Here is an 18,345-nt window from a genome sequence, read left to right as displayed (position 1 = left end):
CTGCCTTTAGAGGTGCTCCACGAAATCTCATCTCAATTGTCCTATTCCTAGGAAGGAAGCAACCGTCAAACTTTCAGAGGGTGAAGATTTAGGGTTGTGTTCCGCATACCTGCAGAGAGTTGTATGCCGCAAATTAATCTGATAAAATCAATGGGTTCTTATGTCACATCAGCTTCTGTTCAGAGTAGAATAACAAAATCTGGCCCTTGCAGAATGTGAGTGTAACTTGCATATTATAGTATGATGATCTCTTCTTTATGTAATCCTAACAGTCTGGCTTTAGTTTTGAGGAAATGATATGTATGATTACATACAAAATTTCTTCCAGAAATACAGAAACAGAAGTTTCTGCTTTATTTTTATTATGTGTTATTTCTACTTCAATAAAAAATACTTTAAAGTCTTTGTTGCTTTTATCCTTTTTCTACTGTTAATCCTTTCTCCTTTTATCATTTCCTGACAAACTTTAATTGAGCATTCTCTACTCCAATTTTTCTTTCCACCTGAAGTCCATAAGTTTAGACTCTGTATTAACCTAATCTCGGAAAAAACCCTCATGGACCTATCCTGACATTTTCTTACTAGTTTCTTTTTTATGTCCTCCACAGTGAGGATATTTCAGTTTCTTTTACCTCATTTATATTGTTACCTGGAGTTTTTTGTCTTACCTTGCAGGTAGTACATGATTATTAAGAAATCCTTCTTTATCCCTGCTGTTTGTATGTTTTCCTTCTGAAGTTTGCCTTTGCTCGTCTCCTCGCTTTGCTAATAATTCCTCTGTGCTTCATGGTACCAACTATCTTCTTTGCTCAAACTGTTTCAGTGAATAATGTCATGAACTTACACCAAGAAATTTTTCCCAGGTGGTTTGCAAGAGAACCTGAGCACTTCTTTTAAAGTTCCATGGGGCATGGCTTCTGCATACCCTAAACAAACCTTCTTGCTTGCAAACATCCTGTTCTATCTTGTCTCTCTTCAAAAAACACATTTGCAAAAGTGTTTCTGCAAGCTTGAGATAGCTTGAGGGGGCAGGCTGCTATCTCAGTCTCTTAACCAGCCTCTTAGGATCAGTCCCTCAGGGGGCAAGAGAATCAGCATGAGGGCCAGCATTGCTGTTTTACAGAGTAACAGATTATTGTGCATTCTAGGTGTGAACATCAACTAGTCAAAGTTCCTTGTGACTGAAAAACAACAACAACAACAACCCCCCCCCCCCCAAAAAACCCCAAACTCTCAAAACTGACCTACCCCAATGGCAGTGATTACATGCATTTCTCATCTTTCTAAATTGCTTATGCCACCTATAAAAAAGGCATTTTTTTAATTAGGAATTGTACTATGATAATCTAAGTAACTTTTTAGTACTTTGATAGCTTTTTAGATAGTATTTTATTTTCCTTATTGGGTTTGTTTTAGCTTGGAAATAGGTATAATTGCCTGAATCTACTTGCATTCAGAGAGTATAGGTCCAGTTTGCTGGCAATTATGTGCTATTCAGCACCTGTAGTATCTGAATGTCGTTATCTATATTGGAGAAGTTATAAATTCAGCAAGACAAATGTGAGGCAGAATTATGAATACTGGAAAACTAGTTCCACAGTAATACCTAGTATTCTGGTGGGCTAGGCCAACCCAAACCTCTGTAACGTTAGGTGTTAATTGCTTATCCAGGCTGAAGTGTACACTTTATTTGACTTAAAAGTTTTTCTGGGCAGCACAAGAATCATGTGTCACAGGGCAAACTAATGTGGTTTTTTTTTGTTGCTGTTAACTGCAAATAAATGTCTGCAATGCATTCCTATATTAACCAGATTAAAGAAAAACATCCCTAGCTAGTATGTAGATTGTTCCAAAGCAATATTAAGTAATTTTGATAGAAAAATATATATTGGTGTGCATTAGCTGAGTACCAGCCTTCAACACTGAGAGTAGAAAGAGTATCATGATTAGACTGAATAGTGTAAATGCTTCAGGGTTCCTACAATTTGCAATTCCTTTTAGGACACAGTAAAATATAAAGGGTCAATCTTAACAGTTCTTCTTGGCTTATTTGTTGGGGTAGTAAATCCATTTATTATGGTGGAGCAATGGTGATTTACTCCAGTGAAGCAACTTGTGCCACAAGTCCAAGACATTGTTACTTCTAGACACAGTTAACAGAAGCTAATTTTGAATATTGAAATACTTTTGAAACAGGATGTAATAATTGTGAGCTCAGTTGTTTGAAGGAGTCTCAACAACCAAAAAATAAGTAATTTGTTATAATACACTTTTTGCACCTGCTACACATGGATATGATCAGTCAACAATTAATCTCATTGCTTGCTGATGTATTTTATTTTTTAATCCTTGAATTTGCCAAAGCACCATGAAAATACACAGTAGGAAATCTGCAACATTGATCTGACTCACTGAGAATGTTTTCACTCACCTCTGACTTGTCTCTGCTGGGTTAGTCTATTCTGTACTCAGCTACAACCTGTTCATTGAGATGTTAGCATTGGTGGCTTCCATCAATAACTTCTGTCAGAGGAAGAAAGTGTTTTCTCTAGAGGTATTTTAATATTCATCTTGTTGGATAGAATCCAGATTCAGATTAATGAGTTAGGAATTCCACTTAATATGGAATAATTAATGTCCCAGCAGCAGAAAAAGAACTAAAAATTGAAATATCAGCTTGATTTAAATCACAAATTGAAAACAGTGATGTTTGTGTTTTTAACATTTCTGAACATAGTGTTGTGAGAAAAAGCAGATCTAGAACCTGTGGACCGTCTACAAGATTAAGACTGTATGCAAAGCATGTTTTAGATTATTCTATTAAAAAAAAGGCTTTTACTAATTTCAAGGTGTTTTTCACAATTAATTTATGTTTAGATAATAATTCAGCTTATCCTATACAGCAACCTAGGTTAATATGTGAAGATTGCATGATCAACACGAATTTGTTAAAATCAGGTTTATCTTAGCAATCTTCATTGACTGCCTTTTAATAGAAATGTCTCATGACTTTAAGTATATCATTATACAATATTGACAGGACTTGTGCATTTAGTGAATGGGTATTCAAGGTTTCTTTTTGTTCTTCTTATTTAGTGTAGCTTTAGACTTCACCTAATGTATATCTTTCCAATCCTGTCAGGAGTACAAAATTTATCTTTATCATTTTGTCTCTTCTTCCTTTGCTCCTTACCCACCTCTTTCCTTCCATTCCAGCCTACACAAGTGTAAACCCTGCTTGTCCTTTTTCTTTGTCCTTGCCCATCTCACCCATTGGCTCATGTTCATCACCCCTTCTGCCATTCCCTTCTACCTCCCTGGTTATTGTCATGCTCTGCCTGCAGCATTTGAGACTTTGCTGATACACAGATGGCAATTAATCTCCCTGAGTTCATCCACAAAGAATCAAATTTTATTTTAAAGAAAGGCAATCTCCATTTCACAAGGCCTATATTTTATTATCTATTATAATTTCATTGGAAAATCAAAGTTTATGTGAAATTTATTAGATGCTGCAGAATAATTTAATACCAACACTATCTTCAAAACTATATATATATATATACACAAAATGTTACTGTTGTAATACATTCTCTTTAAATACAGCACACACTAAATGTAGTTGTATTACAATAGAATTCTATCTAACTTTTAAAGAGGTAGTTGAACGATTGTTTCACAATTTTTGTTTATATTTTTACTCTTTGCATTATACAAGATCCTTTCTCCTTGGAGTAAGCCTGGCTATTCCATCTCATGTAGTCTGATCTTTAGAGATTTTAGTACTTCTCTCTGTAGAGAGTGTATGAGGAAGAAATTGATTTCTATATTTGGCTAGTGTATAGCTATATATATTCTTTCCTTGTGAAAGGAAGGCTTAAGTGAAAGTTATTCCTTTAGTTACACATAAGGCTGAGGAAAAAGCAGAGATCTTTTAGTACACTTTTTGATACAAGCAGCTCAGTGAGAGGCTCAGCACGGATGGTTTAAAGGGCTGTTGCAAGGGCTAAAATAGTCTCTGGACTTCCCAAAAGTCTTAATCTCTTTAGGGCAACGATAGCTTGTAATTTCTACAGCACTGAGCCCACAGAGGTCTGTGAGAGGAGCTGCTGCTGGCGGAACTCCCATGCTTCAGTCACTGGTGGAGGTCACAAGTTTGTAATGTGTATAATGTAGGAGTTGGAAGAGATTTTATGGAATAATCACAAAGTTGCTGCCTGTTTCTTGTAAGTTTATTTTCATCAATAATGACAAGATAGGTTCAAAACATAATTTTCCTGTTAAAGCAGTGTTCCACTGGCCGAATTACTATAAAATTAGGGAAATGGAATTTTTACAATGTAAACAGCAATTATATGTATTAAAATAAATTTCAGCTTTGCATCATCTAATACTGTCTATAGCATCAAATATATTTCACCATTTTTGAATAGTCCATGTATCTATTCCATACAGATGTCAGCTTACCCTAGTTTTCACTAGAGTATGAAAGAAAAAGTGATGTAGAAAAAAGCTGAGAGGGCTTTGTTATCGGAATGCTAGGGAAAAACGTGTCCTGTCTCATTCCCAGAACCCTTCAGTTATCACCTTCTGAAAAAATGCTACGATAAGTGCCAAAAGCATTCATTTATAATACTTCTCCCACCCCCAATCAGGTCATAAGTTTAACTGCATTTTTATGACACTAATGTAAGCTTAAGATGCATTCAGTGAAGTTGTAGACACAGTCATACATCTGAAATATCAACTGTAAACTTGAATCTGACTGAATCTCTTGAAAACAATCCAAACTCAAAGAAATTTTAATGGGTTTTGAGCTTTGCTATTGTACATGTAAAGCATGTATTGAGAGTTATCTTTTGGGTGATGATGAAAAGTGTGATCCTAAAGAAATGTTATCATTAAATATTTCTTTTCATAACAATAAAAGTATTAATCTTTATGTCTTGAGAAACATCCAATTTGGGTAGTTGTTTGGTGCATGTCAAAATTCATCTTGCAGATCCTAATGAATGGGTCTCTGGCTTATTTTTTGTCCTATTTTCTTATGAGGTGTTGCTATCTTGACCTGGAGAATATGACTGGAACTTATTAATGTCTTAAATCTGCATATTACCATTTTCTAAAGAGTTGCACAACTTCTGCTGTGTCATATTGATAAACTGGAAGCTTGCTGTGGCTAGGTTTTTAGAGAAGTCCAAGTAGGAAACATTAAAGCCTGCCGATCCAAGGCAATGATCACTAGGAACGTTTCCAAGTTTAGACAAAACACTTAGAGCAGAGAGGTGCTGTCAAACATCTTTTCACAAACCCTGGTCATGAGAGAACGTTTAGGAGGCAGAGTCTCCTTGAGCCACTGTGGAGCTTCTACACAGTGCTGGGCAGGACAACCACACGACAACCCAGGTAATCTCCTCTGTAATAAATTGAGCATTCTAGGGCTCTGCATGTTATGCTGTAAGCCATCCTTCCATTTCTTGAGCTTTAGGTCTGTGAAATGATGTTTCTAAAGCCTCATTATAGAAGAACACCAGATGATCTGACCTTATTACTTTCATTATAACATGTTTCTGGTTTGAAGTTAGGGATCTCTCTTGAAGACTTTATTATTCTGTTTCAGACACTTTGGAGAATAAGTGGAAAAATAATAATGAAGAGAAGATAGCGCAGATTGGCATTGCAGCTTGAGAACTACTTGTACATGTAGAGAGGTTTATTGAAGATTGTGACAAAATATCTTTTCTATAACCTAAATGCTGGATACAATGTGCTACTCAGGAAATGTGTCAGATTCTTGTTTCCTTTTTCTTTTCTTTTTTTTTCTTTGCCACTTTATTTAAAGGAAAATAAAATGAAAATTAACTGACTTCTAAATTATTCTGACAAGTTGTGCTCTTACACACCTAGATCTATTTTTGCATTTTATTAAATTAAATGGCCCAGTGTTTCTTATATCAATGTTATTTTATTTGAAAGTTCACTCCTGTCCTCAGCTTCGGCTGTCATTATAGCGCATCAGCACTTAAGCTGACTTCAGTGTAGAAACTTTGAGGCTTAGTGGGTCTGATTATCTCACCCTGAAATTTCAGAGTCAGCTTTAAATATTTATGCAGATAAATAATTGTTGCTCTTCCTATACAGGATTGACATCTTCAAGTATGTGATATATGGTGTAGCAGCTGCATTCTTTGTATATGGCATTTTGCTGATGGTGGAGGGATTCTTTACAACCGGTGCCATCAAGGATCTCTATGGGGATTTTAAAATCACCACTTGCGGCAGATGTGTCAGTGCCTGGGTAAGTAGTTAAGAAAGCTTTTGTATTATGACAATTTCAACATGTTTTATATATTTGTAGTGCCTTGTGATGTTTATTTTTTGTTTTCTGTTTCTTTAATATTTTCTGATACTTCAGCTTAGTGGTTAGAAATCACAGCAAAGGAGAATAGAGTGTTAGAAATGTTCTCTGTATTGGTTAATCACTAGGAGCAATTGATTCCACCAGCTGAATGGGAAAGCTTATTCCCTTAGCAACATAAGCTGTTTGGGACAGGACTAAAAGTGTGTAATGCCTTCAGCTCTACTGGGCAAGAAATATTTTTCTTACTAATATTTTCACTGTTATTTTAGACATCTTGCCTGTTCCTCTTTGGGACAAGCTGAGACCCATCACCAGGTTTGGTTTTGTTTCTAATTGGCAAACAGTCCATTATTTACTCCTATGTTATCTCTGCTGTGGAGAGACCACTGACTTATGACACTGGAAAACCTAGATTCAAAAAATTCTGATTTCTACTGGGCCTTAAGTGGAGATTTGTCATACTAAAATTGCTGACTGCTTGAACTGGGATATTTTAAGGTCTCTGTTCAATATCAGGTAAGTAATTAACTTTTTTGGTATTTGACTCTTCTGCATCTAAGGTAAGAGGCCTGGACACTTGGTAGCTGTTGGAGTTGGATAGTTCTGCAAACACCATCAGTATCAACAAATCATATTTTCTGATGGAAAATGAATGATGAAATACAGCCAAGTAGATCTGGGTGTTAAGATGCACTTAATATTATACTATATTTATAATAAATCATATATAAAATAATAGCCAGAGGAGGGTTTCCCATTGTACCCTACTACAAATGTCAATGTTTATTAAACTGGAATACAGACTAAGAACAAATATAGGCAATAGAGAATATCTTCAAGTAACACTAAAGAGTATCAAAACTAGTATTTTGGGTATTCTGACATTTAAGGCTAAACTGAACACAGATAAACTACACATTGGAGATTGGAGAATACAGCATGTATGCCATCCCTACATAGATGTAACATGCTCCACAGTAATGCTGCTTTTTCATCCTTTTTTTCTTTTGTTCCTGCCAAATGTCATTGTATGATTTTGGCACTTCAACTAAGAATTGTTTTAAAGCCTTTAAATAAATATATAAATAAAGACTGCAAACATTTTAAAGAAAGAGCAGTCGTTGCTTAAACCAACACTGCTTTCATCTCCTGGAGAGAAATCTCTAATCTATATTCACTGAGAACCTACTAAGCTAGTTCAAATTCTGTACAGAATAGCAAATATTTCAGAACATTGTTTTTAATTTACAGCTCCCATAAATGCCTGTCCTCAGTATTGCAGCAAAGCAATGCTGCATCCTCCCAGTTTTGATGCCCTTGCAGTATAAACTGTAATGCTGTAGTACGTGTCTAGAAGAAACGAACAGTTAAGCATCTGTTCTATGGTTATTATTAATGATTCATTAAATTAATTCCTTCAGCATTTTACTTTCCTCATCAGTAATTGTAATGTTTGTGTTTTACTTTAAGAAACCTTGTGTTGATATACATTGTGCAGCTAAGGTTAAGGCTGTATATTGTTTATGATTACAGTTAAAATAAACCATCAATTATTTTGAGTTAAATGCATTGTTGTTATTATTCTTGAAGTTAGTGGAAGTTTTTTCTTTTCCCTGGAAACAAAAAAAGTCTGCAGTTTGATTGCTTGTCTTATTCTGATGATATATCAGTAAGATTGCTATAAAAATGTCTGGAGCTATTTTGGGTTATTATTCTGGCTTTTGCTTATGTGCTTTAGAGGTTTGAGACCAAGACAGAATATACAGCATTTTTGTCAATTAAAACTTGATACACTTTTTGACTAGGTTTATTTTTATTATCTCGTATTTAAAATTCTTAAGGGTGAATAACAGATTACATTTAAAAAAAAACATTTGGAATTAGAAAATACTTCAGTCTAGCAGTGATATGTTTATAATTTATTCAGTTCTTTAAATCATGCAATGATATGAAGGAATAAGTTCTAAGTAAGTACAACAAAAAGATGACTGGAGAGGTAAATCAAACCTAATCAGTATCCTTGTATATCAAGCCCAGTTTGTTCTATTGCTATGCAAATTTGCTGTAATAATTTTTGTTATGTACAGTTGCCAAAATGAGATAATGCTATTGGAGAGGATTGGCAGATACTACATGTTGCAAGAAAGCTTCCTTGTATAAAATTTTGAGATAGCAGTTTTGTAAATATTAAAATCTAAGCTGTCAAAGAATAAACAGTTTCTTTTAGCAATATCTTAATACTAACAGAAATGTACACACAGGATATTTGTTGTTTTGAAGAATTACTTCTCATTAATATTTTGCACAAGCATATGTATTATGTCTGACTAAACCTATTAGGAAAATGGAGGAAAAAATCAACAAAAAATTTCAAGGAGGAGAAGCTTGTTTTAACTTTGTATGGACAAGCTATATTTCTCACTGGAAATCTGAAAAGTAACATCCTTTTTTTCTTTTTTATCAAAATGTTCTTTGAAAAGCAGGCTTCTAAGAGCTCTGAAAACCAACATCTACAGAAACTTTTCATGTGCCCGTCCTGACCTCCCTCCTTCCCTGTAACTGGCTCACTTTCTAGCTTTACATGGGCAAAAGGAATCTTTTTTGCCTGAAGTAATGGAAAAAGAAATAGCTCAGCCTAACCTTTCCAGTGCTTGTATAGTTGATTAATCAGCCTACATGAGCATTCAGACGCTTAGCATCCAAGTCATGCCAGTGCTGCTGTGGAGTGTACCCTCTCAGATCTGAGAGAGGGCTTGTGAAAGTGACAGCGAGGAGTCTCATTGGCAGCGTTTTCAGAATTAATTTTCTGGGAAAAGTAAAACAAAAGCTATATAACAATGCCAGTCACATTCAAGGAGGGATGGATGTGGTTTTTGTCTTCATTTTTCAATGCCTGAACATGCTTTTAGAGAATTAAATAAACAGTTATATATAATGGTGCTGCAGCATGATTAGTGAAGAATGGGAGACAGGCCTGAAGCCAACTGTGACACCATATATTTGTGATTTAATACCCTTCCTATTTATATTCAGCTAGCTTGATCATGGAAAGCCTCATTTATACCTTGTTTTAGAACGTCTGCTTACAGAGTCAACAAAAAATTGAAGAAACAAACACAAATGAGGCTTTTTTCCTCATTTTATGCTATGAAATGGGAAAGCAGTTCTTTTTATTTCATCAGAAAACTTTGGATAAAGATTTCATCCTGGCAGTTGTATTTCTATTTCTTTGTATCTTACCTTTTACAAGAGACATGTTAAGGCTCTAGAGAAACATGTTTTATATTCCCAGGTGCACTGACTAATATATCTTCTGTATCTTTAGTATTTAGGAATCTTTTATTTTAGGGAGCAAAAGGGATTTTTCTGCCTTAGAAAATTATTTTGGCTACCTGAATACCTATGTGCTATTTGACCCATGCTTCCTGCGTGCTTAAACTAAAACTTGAACCTTCCAAAATATTTCCAGATTTTATTTTGCAAGAAAAACCAGGGAAGTTTCACAAATGTTTTGAAAAACCATCTGTAAAGGATGAACTTGTCACTTCATCTTGCCCTTACCAGACCAGTTATTCTAGAGGCAGTGAAACTGCATCATATTGACATTTGATTCTTTGTGTAACAGGAGTTCACTGCAGGCTCAGCTGGCTTTCCCACCCAGAACAGATGCATCATTTATGAATGCTAGAAATGAAGCTCTCATTTCTGAAAATCAGATACCATATCTGGATATTCTGGTGGCAAAATGCTGAGCTGACAGACAGAGAGGCCTTCCTTCTGATTGAATACTGCTGTATCGGAGGAATGCAGAATACTCCATGCCACTGCTTCTTCATTTATGAGAAGTAAAGGACCTTCTCTCCAACACAGCAGATGTACTTATGGGTCTAGAATTCGTTAATCCAATCTTAAATAAGGAAAGCCTCTAACAAAACTCTTGTCCCTATACATGTTAAGTAGTGAAAGCCATAAGTAGTTTCAGACACTGACATGGGAAATGGGGAAGGTGACATTCATATGGTGGTCTGACCTTTCAGACTGCATAGTTAAAAACCAGAATCATGAATTATCACCACAAATGACCCAGAAGCTGATGGAGAAGTTAATTTCAGAGGGATTACATTGTGACACAGATGTATCCCACCTAACTAGGAATGTCACTAAGATTGCCAAGAGAAGGGCCTATGCTCCTTCAGTAGTTAGAGGAGAGAGAGGGTTAGAGACTTCCTCAAATGAGCTGAATTTTTCTGCAAGTGACTGTCTTATTTTCTGCAAAGAGAATAACCCTCAAGTCTTTTAAGTTAAGTCCTTTATATTAAGCACTTCAGTCAACTGTCTAAATTTAGTAGGATGCACCCTGCTTGGCCCCTTTAATTGGAGTTTAGGTGAATAACATTTGTGATCTAAACACTGCTGGAGTTAAGTAAATAAAATAAGTTTCTGGAAGTCATCTTATCTCTGGATACTAAACCAGTGTTTGAATTTTTTGAGAGGATTGGGTTCCTTGTAATCTTCTGTGCTTGTTCTTGAAATAGGAAGGACAAGCCCTAGCAATACTTCAGAACTCAGCTGAGTGGTTAAGAGAATCTCTTCTCTTTATGCCATTACCCTCCCAACTACATTGTTAATATACACACAGTTTCTTGAAGTGAAAGAAGAATGCAAGTTGTTTTGGTTTTTTTTATTTTTTATACTTCTAGAAATCTTTTGCAGTGAGCTCAGAAATTATTTTGTTATATATTTCTAGATGCTGACTGTACTTTTGGTCTGTCTTATTTCTTTAATCTTTCCAGGTTGTTTTGTTTTTCTTTATTTTATACTTCCAGATTTTCTCACTCAGGGATGTCACACTTAAGAAAGTCATTCTTTTGACTGATCATTCCTCTTCTCGCATAACTTACCATGTGTTTTATACGCAGCCCTTTTGTTGACTGCAGTGTTCATTGCTTCCTTTAATAGAGGAGTGTACCAAACATTATAATATGCCTTGCCAGTAGCTTCTCAGCTTTTCTTGGTCTTGCTGCTCACTGACAGAATTTTTATTATTGGTGATAAACTGGACAAAATGTTTTTGCTTCAGATTGTGCTGTAAGTGTGTCTTTCACATTGACGACAGATTTTTTCCTTGGCATGTAAGCTCGGTTAATAAGTAGGTTTTTTAATGAAACTATTTTCTGAAAATGTGCTGTCATAAGTTTCCAAAGTGTGCTTGACTGTGGTAGCTGTTACACTTTCTCCATGGACTTTACCTTTCTATTATGAACCATCATAAATTGTTCAAGATGATAGCTTTATTTTCCCCTAGGTTCAGATAATCCTTCTCAGTTTTAACTTGAATGCTCATCAGATGATCACCATTTTCCCTGAACCTTGTTCTCACCTGGCTGCCTTATTCTTTTTCACTGCATCTAGACATCTTACTCTTTTTATAGTTGTTTAAGCCTGTGAATGTCAGTGACATTATCATAAATTCACAATTTTATGGTCAAAGATGTGTCCTTTACCAACTCCCAATGCTTTCTAGCCTGCTTGTTTTTCAGTTCTCCCACTTAAAGTTACTATCCCCCAAACCCACAGAAACCATATACAGCTTTTTGTTCTTCTTATAAACTGCATCTTCCTATTGATGTCTTATATCTTCATAGTTACCATTGTAAATGTTTTTTGGTATTACTTGCCCAGGACAAAGGAGGGAAACTTGTAAATTTATCCCTTCACTGCTCGTATCCTTTTATTTGCATATGATGATTAGCATTCAAGTTAAGCTGGTCAGATTTAGCAAACCAGAGTATCAATGCTTCTTTTAGCTGAAGAGCTTTAACATTTAAGGTCACATTTTTAGAATCCCCTGGCTGTTTAGAAGCCATGTTATTGACCTTCACTCCTTGGCAAGACAGCAAATGAGAAAGGAAAGTCCCTACCCCTTGATTCTCTCATAGGCTTTTCAAGCCCCATTAAGAAGAAATCAGGAAAGAACACATGTTCTTGTTTTTGATAGCCAAGCATTCATTTTGATTGACACATCTGTTTAGAGAAGTTATAAGAGTATTATTTCTGCTTTCTAGTTTAAGCTTCACTGTCTTGTTCCCGAGTATAGACCATACAAACTTCCTGAACAAAAATTGTGCTCTTGGCAATGCGAAAAATGTAAACAATCTGTATAGTGCAGTCTTTTCCCAGATGGGTGCTATCTTTTTCTGTGTATAGAAAAATTGTCATCACTAAAAACCATTAGAGTATGGATCAGGATTTTATAAATAGGTTATCAGCAATTTGGAGGCAAAATACCTGGAAAATTTACTACTGGAACCTGTCTACATTGGCAGGGAGTGGGTCATGATGGAACTGATTGTTTTTCATATTTTATGTCTTTGAATTGAATAGTTACATGGCATGAACACAGTCTGAAGAACCCATGAAGCAGCAGTATTTAATGAAGATAGCTACTCAATTTTTTAAAAAAGTAGTTTTAAAACCAGATTATTTGTCTGTAATCATGTTTAAATACAAACCCAATAGCTTAGCTATATTCCCTGAGAGTACCTCAAAGTGTTAGAAACACCACCAAAAAGAAAAACAAAAGGAAAGGAAAAACTTTGAGAATGTGAAAATATAAGCATATACATTTTGAGAAAAAGTAATTCCTGTCTGGAAGATTGTAAAATTAAATAGGAAATTCTGCTGCTCTTAAATGGCAGATAATATCCAATGCTCTCTGTAGGACTTCAGAAGCCTGTTGGACTACAAAAATTGTCTTGCCTGAAGGACATATAAAATAATTAATGCTAACAACTTTAAGCAGCACAGTGCTACAAAACCATACACATCCTAAAGAAGATTCAGAAATTAAAAAAAAAAAAAATTAGTATAATTGGTTTATAAGGAAGTACCAAAAAGATAAATTATAAAATCTTCAGGCAGAACCTAGTCTTGCATCAATGCAAAGCCATCTTCTTCAAATGGAGTATGTTCTGATACTGGATTTGGTTACAAAGCAGTTTCTAAAAATGAATCAATTTGTTAGAGGATCTCCTTTTTGTGTTTCTGATGCAGCTGTGGAAATCTCCTCCCCCACTGCTACCAGTAAATCAATTCAGAGTAAATCAGAAAGTAAACCAGCTTTTTGTAGGTATCTAAATAGTTACAAAGCAATTGACATCATGCGTAGAATATTTCAACCTTGAAATACACATTTAAAGGAAATTTTAGAAAAATGTGTGTGTGGATGAAAAGCAGAAAGTAACAGTGAGAACTGTTTTTATTTTTTCAAAATCAGTTTTTCATCCATCTAAAATGTCTGTAGAAGAAAATGTTTAAAAAACCCCAAACAAAACAGTTCCATAAAACGGATGCTTCAAAATTTAAAATTTCAGGGATTTAATAATTTTCTGGTAATAGTTTTTAACAATCTAAGGAATATCACATTAGCTGGTATTTAGTATATGGATGAATTGCAATTAGGCAAACCTGAGAAGTCTGTCCCACTATGAAGAGACATTTGGACCAATATTGGCTTTTTTTTTTTTCCTCTTGAAGCAGTTGACTTGAATGCAAGCCAAGAAGAATCAACCATGTGACAGTAATAGCATAGCATGAAATGTATCCATGTTTCAACAAGACTCTTGGAGCCGTGCCTGGCAATATAATATGTCAGAGAGAGAGATAGGATGAACATGTTTTGCAGAGGCAATAATACATGTCCAACAAGTGATTGTTAGCAATGAGAGTGATATTTTAGACCAAGTGGAAAAGGCTTTGTAAGTGTATATTTTCTGTGATTTATAGTGCATTTAGTGGTAATATCAGAATATCAGTCTCTTTCTTCCAGCAGCATTATATGTAAAATGAGATAAGTTGAAATACTTTTGCTTCATCTTTTACTTCTGTTCAGGATTGAGGCATGAATGTAGGAGATGCTCGTTAGCATAGAAACGAGAACATTAGAGGAGGGCATTTGGTTGTGAGCTACTTAACAGTCCTTCATAAACATATTTAGATTTCATACTATGTGTAAGAAGAGGGTGTATGGATACAAAGAGAGGTTGGCCAGGGTGGCAAAGGATGGTCTGTAACATATTAAGCATTGATATATCAATGACTTTAAAGACATCTGTGTAATTTTTCAATTTCTGATTTATTTAGATTTAAACAATTGGCAACTGCAATTAATAATTTAAAAGGAATATGTAAATGTGTTTATGCAGAATGTGCGCAGGATAAGGAGATGGTAGCATTAACTCAGAGGAATTTCTCCTAGGAAAAATGGACAAGACTGAGGCAGAAGGCCCGAAAGCCAAAGGTCATTTATTAAATTAAAGCTGGGCAAAGTGCTAAAGCTAAAATAAGTTTTATTAGTATTGAAGTCTAATCTATAGACGATTGAAAGTGAATGTGACATTAGAGAGACAGGGCAGTTGAGGAAGAAATTGAAAAGATCTTCCTGTTCATGTTTCTGACTTGCCATCAAATGACACACAGGTCCTTGTTCTGATGTGTGATTGGGAAACTGCCCCCAGAACCAGGACTACACAATGCACTGCAGAGGTCAGGTGCCTCTCAGTATTCCAGTTAGAGACAGCCAGGCTAACCCTGGGCTCATCTTCAGGTGATGTCCTGCCCTGACAGGGTTTCATAGTGAATCGTAATAGTGAATTATGAATGCAATAGTGAATCCTGCCTTTTGGCAGGATGGAGGTATGTGGTCTCTGTAGATGCAGTTTTGATCTCTGGCAAAAACTGTCAAAGAGAGTTTTTGAGACTGTGAAGAAGTTTGGAAGGAACCTCTTCGATCGTGAAGCTGAAAGTAAATAATGAAGTTTTGTGTGTGTGTCACAGAATAATAAATCTAAATGAGATATAAACACAGCAAGGTGTATGTCTTTTATAACTCTTTGAGTTGAGAGCTCATGTCAGGGAGTTCATATAAAATAAGTATATGAGTAAATTGAGAGGAAGTATAAATGTAAGTGCTGAATGGTTTGGAACAAAGATAAAATTACGTGGCAACATGAGGTTTCTGGAGTTAAGTTTTATTCAGGCACTTCTGAATTTGTTGCTATTTTTCTATATATATATTTTTTTTTTTTTAGTAAGCAGCAGTGGCCTCATACAATAAAATGGCTGGGGTTTACTTTGTTTCCATTTCAATCCATCTCTCTGTAGTAACAGTACCTTTCAGATATGATTTCACTGCCTCTGTCCCTAGGGTCACTGAAGCAATCATACAATGTTTCTTCAGGGGTAATAAAATATTTATAACAAAACTAAAACAAGAACAGTGTTTGAGATTCAATGAAAGTGCTTTCATGGGACAAGTACCCATAAATTTTAAAAAGAAAGCAGTACCTGTGATCTTGATCTTATTAAAATAGATAGGATTTGGGTAATGTTTTCAGTGGAAACAGGATTTCAGCCAGCTGTGACCACTATGAAAGCTGTTGTGCTGTATACGTACCATGTCAGAACATGCTCTGAAATCTCTACGTCCTGACATTGATCTGTGCAACAGATTTTATAAAAAAATCTTTCCAGAAGGGTTGATGGTTTGCTTACTTTGATGATTTGTGATTCAGGAAAGCCATTACTGGCAATGAAAAGCTTATAAAATCTGGCGAGAGAGTTTTACCAGCCATGGTGTTGGTACAAGAAATTAACTGCTACAAAGGTTAAAGATTTGTTTTGTTCAAATAATTATTTCCTTTAGCTATTCTTTCCTACAGTGAACTGAGTATTGATTAGTGAACTTTTATCTTCATGATTTGGTAGATGAATTTCACTATCACTTCCAGTTTGGTTTGGATTTATGTGTTTGACTTCTTACAGTGAAAATTGAACTGATCAGAGAAAGTAATTTTCACTACCAACGCAATACATAGCATACTAAAGAACGAACTGTGATACCTCTTTAAGATGCTGTACTGCTAGTTCATAAATCTTTGGCTTGTCACGTAGCAGAATGGTACTTCAAAGGAGAAAGATCCCTTTGAATCTCAGGAGACTGAGTTCTGAATTTAATTCCTGGAGTGAATAGGCTCCTTAAGCATTTCTTGTAAGGTCTCTAGAGCAAAGAGGGAAGATTGTAATAGCAGATAAAATTATCTAAAAAAATACTTTAGTCCTTCACCTGTGGTTTAAAAAAAATAATTCACAATTTCATTCCGTTATAACAAGAATTTATAAGCTAACACCTCCTATTGCTAGAAACTAAAAACTTGTTGTGCAAGGTTAACCTTTTGCTTTTTACTGCCCCTACAGCAGAAAGTATATTAATGCCCAGATCACTTTTTTGTGATTTGCTTCACTGATACCAGTGATAGCAGCTTCCAGGGATAACTCATAACTACCAAGTGATTTAACATTAAGTTTTGCATTTTAGTTATTTTTACATGAAACAAGTGAATTTTCTCTATTCCACCCCCCCCTCTTCTTGGTGTTATAACATGAATTTGGGCATATCATTGGCCACTGGCTCTTCAGTCAAAAGTGACTGAAAGAGGAAAAATAAAGTTCTTCCTTTTCTAAAATATGTTTTTAAAATGAAATCGGCATTTGATTCACTTTTTCTGAGATATTCAATGAAACAGATTCATGTTTTTAAAAGAGAATCCCATCCATAAACAAGCAGTCAATTCTCTCTAAGAAAGCAGCTCTTGTGACTCCCAGCAGCTATCATCTGACAGGTTTCTCCTGCTGTTATTCTATGCCTAAGGCAGATTTTTTTAGAGCCTAATAAGCTCTGTTTTTAACCCTCTTGCTATACCAATGCTTTGTATTATCTTAGTACAGAGTTTTAAGCAAGCTTCTTAAGCAAACAAGGCTACAGAGAGTTTCATCCCTACTACATATCAGAAAAATAAAAAGATATTAAATAGGAATTGTAATGCTCACAGTAAGGCTGATCTTTTTCCTCCATTTGGTGGTAATCACAGAATAGGAAGATTCCTGAATCTGTGTGGAGCCCAGTCTTAAAAACAGTTACGACAGTTCAATAATATAACTAATATAAAAGATTTAGTTCTCCATTAAATCATTATGCATGTACTACACTGAGAGATGTACTAAATTTATTAAATATTTAGTTCAGAAATTCTAGAAAAATGTTCAAAAATAAGGCCTCAGACTTACCTGTTTTTGGCAAACTCACGGAATATAAGCTAGGAGGCTCATTTTACTTTTAAAATACTTCTAGAATATACTAAACTGAGAATTTAAAGGCTGTTCTGAGAACACACAGAGAGCCTGCTTTCTTATTTCTTGCTCCTGCTTTAGAAAATTTGAGTACAACTCTTTAGCTTGATAGTAAATTAAGATCAGACATAGCATTTTAGTTGGGAATTCATAGCCCTGAAGTGAATCCACATTTCCAAGTAATTTTCCAAGTAATTATTTGTAAATGAGTGCCTGGGGTTGAACCAGATGTTGTCTCATTAGCTTTAACACTGTAATATGGAGAGAAAAAAAAGGAAAACAATAAAGGAACAATCATGAAAAAATAAATGGAGTGTGTACAGAACAGTATTTACTTGTATTGACTATTTTCTCTGCAATAGGTGGCATAGAATTTCCATTATATAAAGCAACTGATGCACAGATAAGTCTACTGTAACATTCAAGGTTGTATATTTATTATAGACTTTGCTATCACTTTCTCTATTTTTTCAGTTGGTTTTCTAGTAAGTGTGGGTTTGGGAAAATTTGGAAAGGAAGACAGCCATTCGCTGCATGAATACATTTTCAAAAATCTTTAAACATAAATTAGATACATCAATTTCCCCTTTAAACTAGTTTGGTGTTAAGGGAAAAGTTAAAATGGTTCATAACTTACAAACCGGCAGGAAAAGCTGAAGTGTTGAGTACTAAATAAAGAAAAGGATAGAAAGCAGATACCCAAATTATTAAGCAGAAAACTTTGATTCCTTTTTCCACTTTATCTTTTACTTTCCTGCATCCTTCTGGTAATTTTTTTTAGTGCTATAAATTCTCCA

General features: G+C 35.0%; 1 protein-coding gene across 1 annotated transcript in view; it reads left to right on the top strand.

Annotated features, from left to right (window-relative positions):
• GPM6A (glycoprotein M6A) overlaps positions 1-18,345 on the top strand; it is a 127,172-nt gene that overhangs the window by 93,900 nt on the left and 14,927 nt on the right. Inside the window, exon 3 of the mRNA XM_010569970.1 lies at positions 6,142-6,298. Coding sequence (XP_010568272.1) covers positions 6,142-6,298 — 157 coding nt within the window. The remainder of the gene's footprint in view (positions 1-6,141; positions 6,299-18,345) is intronic.

The sequence above is a fragment of the Haliaeetus leucocephalus genome, unplaced genomic scaffold (assembly GCF_000737465.1).
Source record: "Haliaeetus leucocephalus isolate CR32 unplaced genomic scaffold, Haliaeetus_leucocephalus-4.0 Scaffold284, whole genome shotgun sequence".
NCBI lineage: Eukaryota > Metazoa > Chordata > Aves > Accipitriformes > Accipitridae > Haliaeetus > Haliaeetus leucocephalus.
This window is presented reverse-complemented; position numbering and strand designations above follow the sequence as displayed.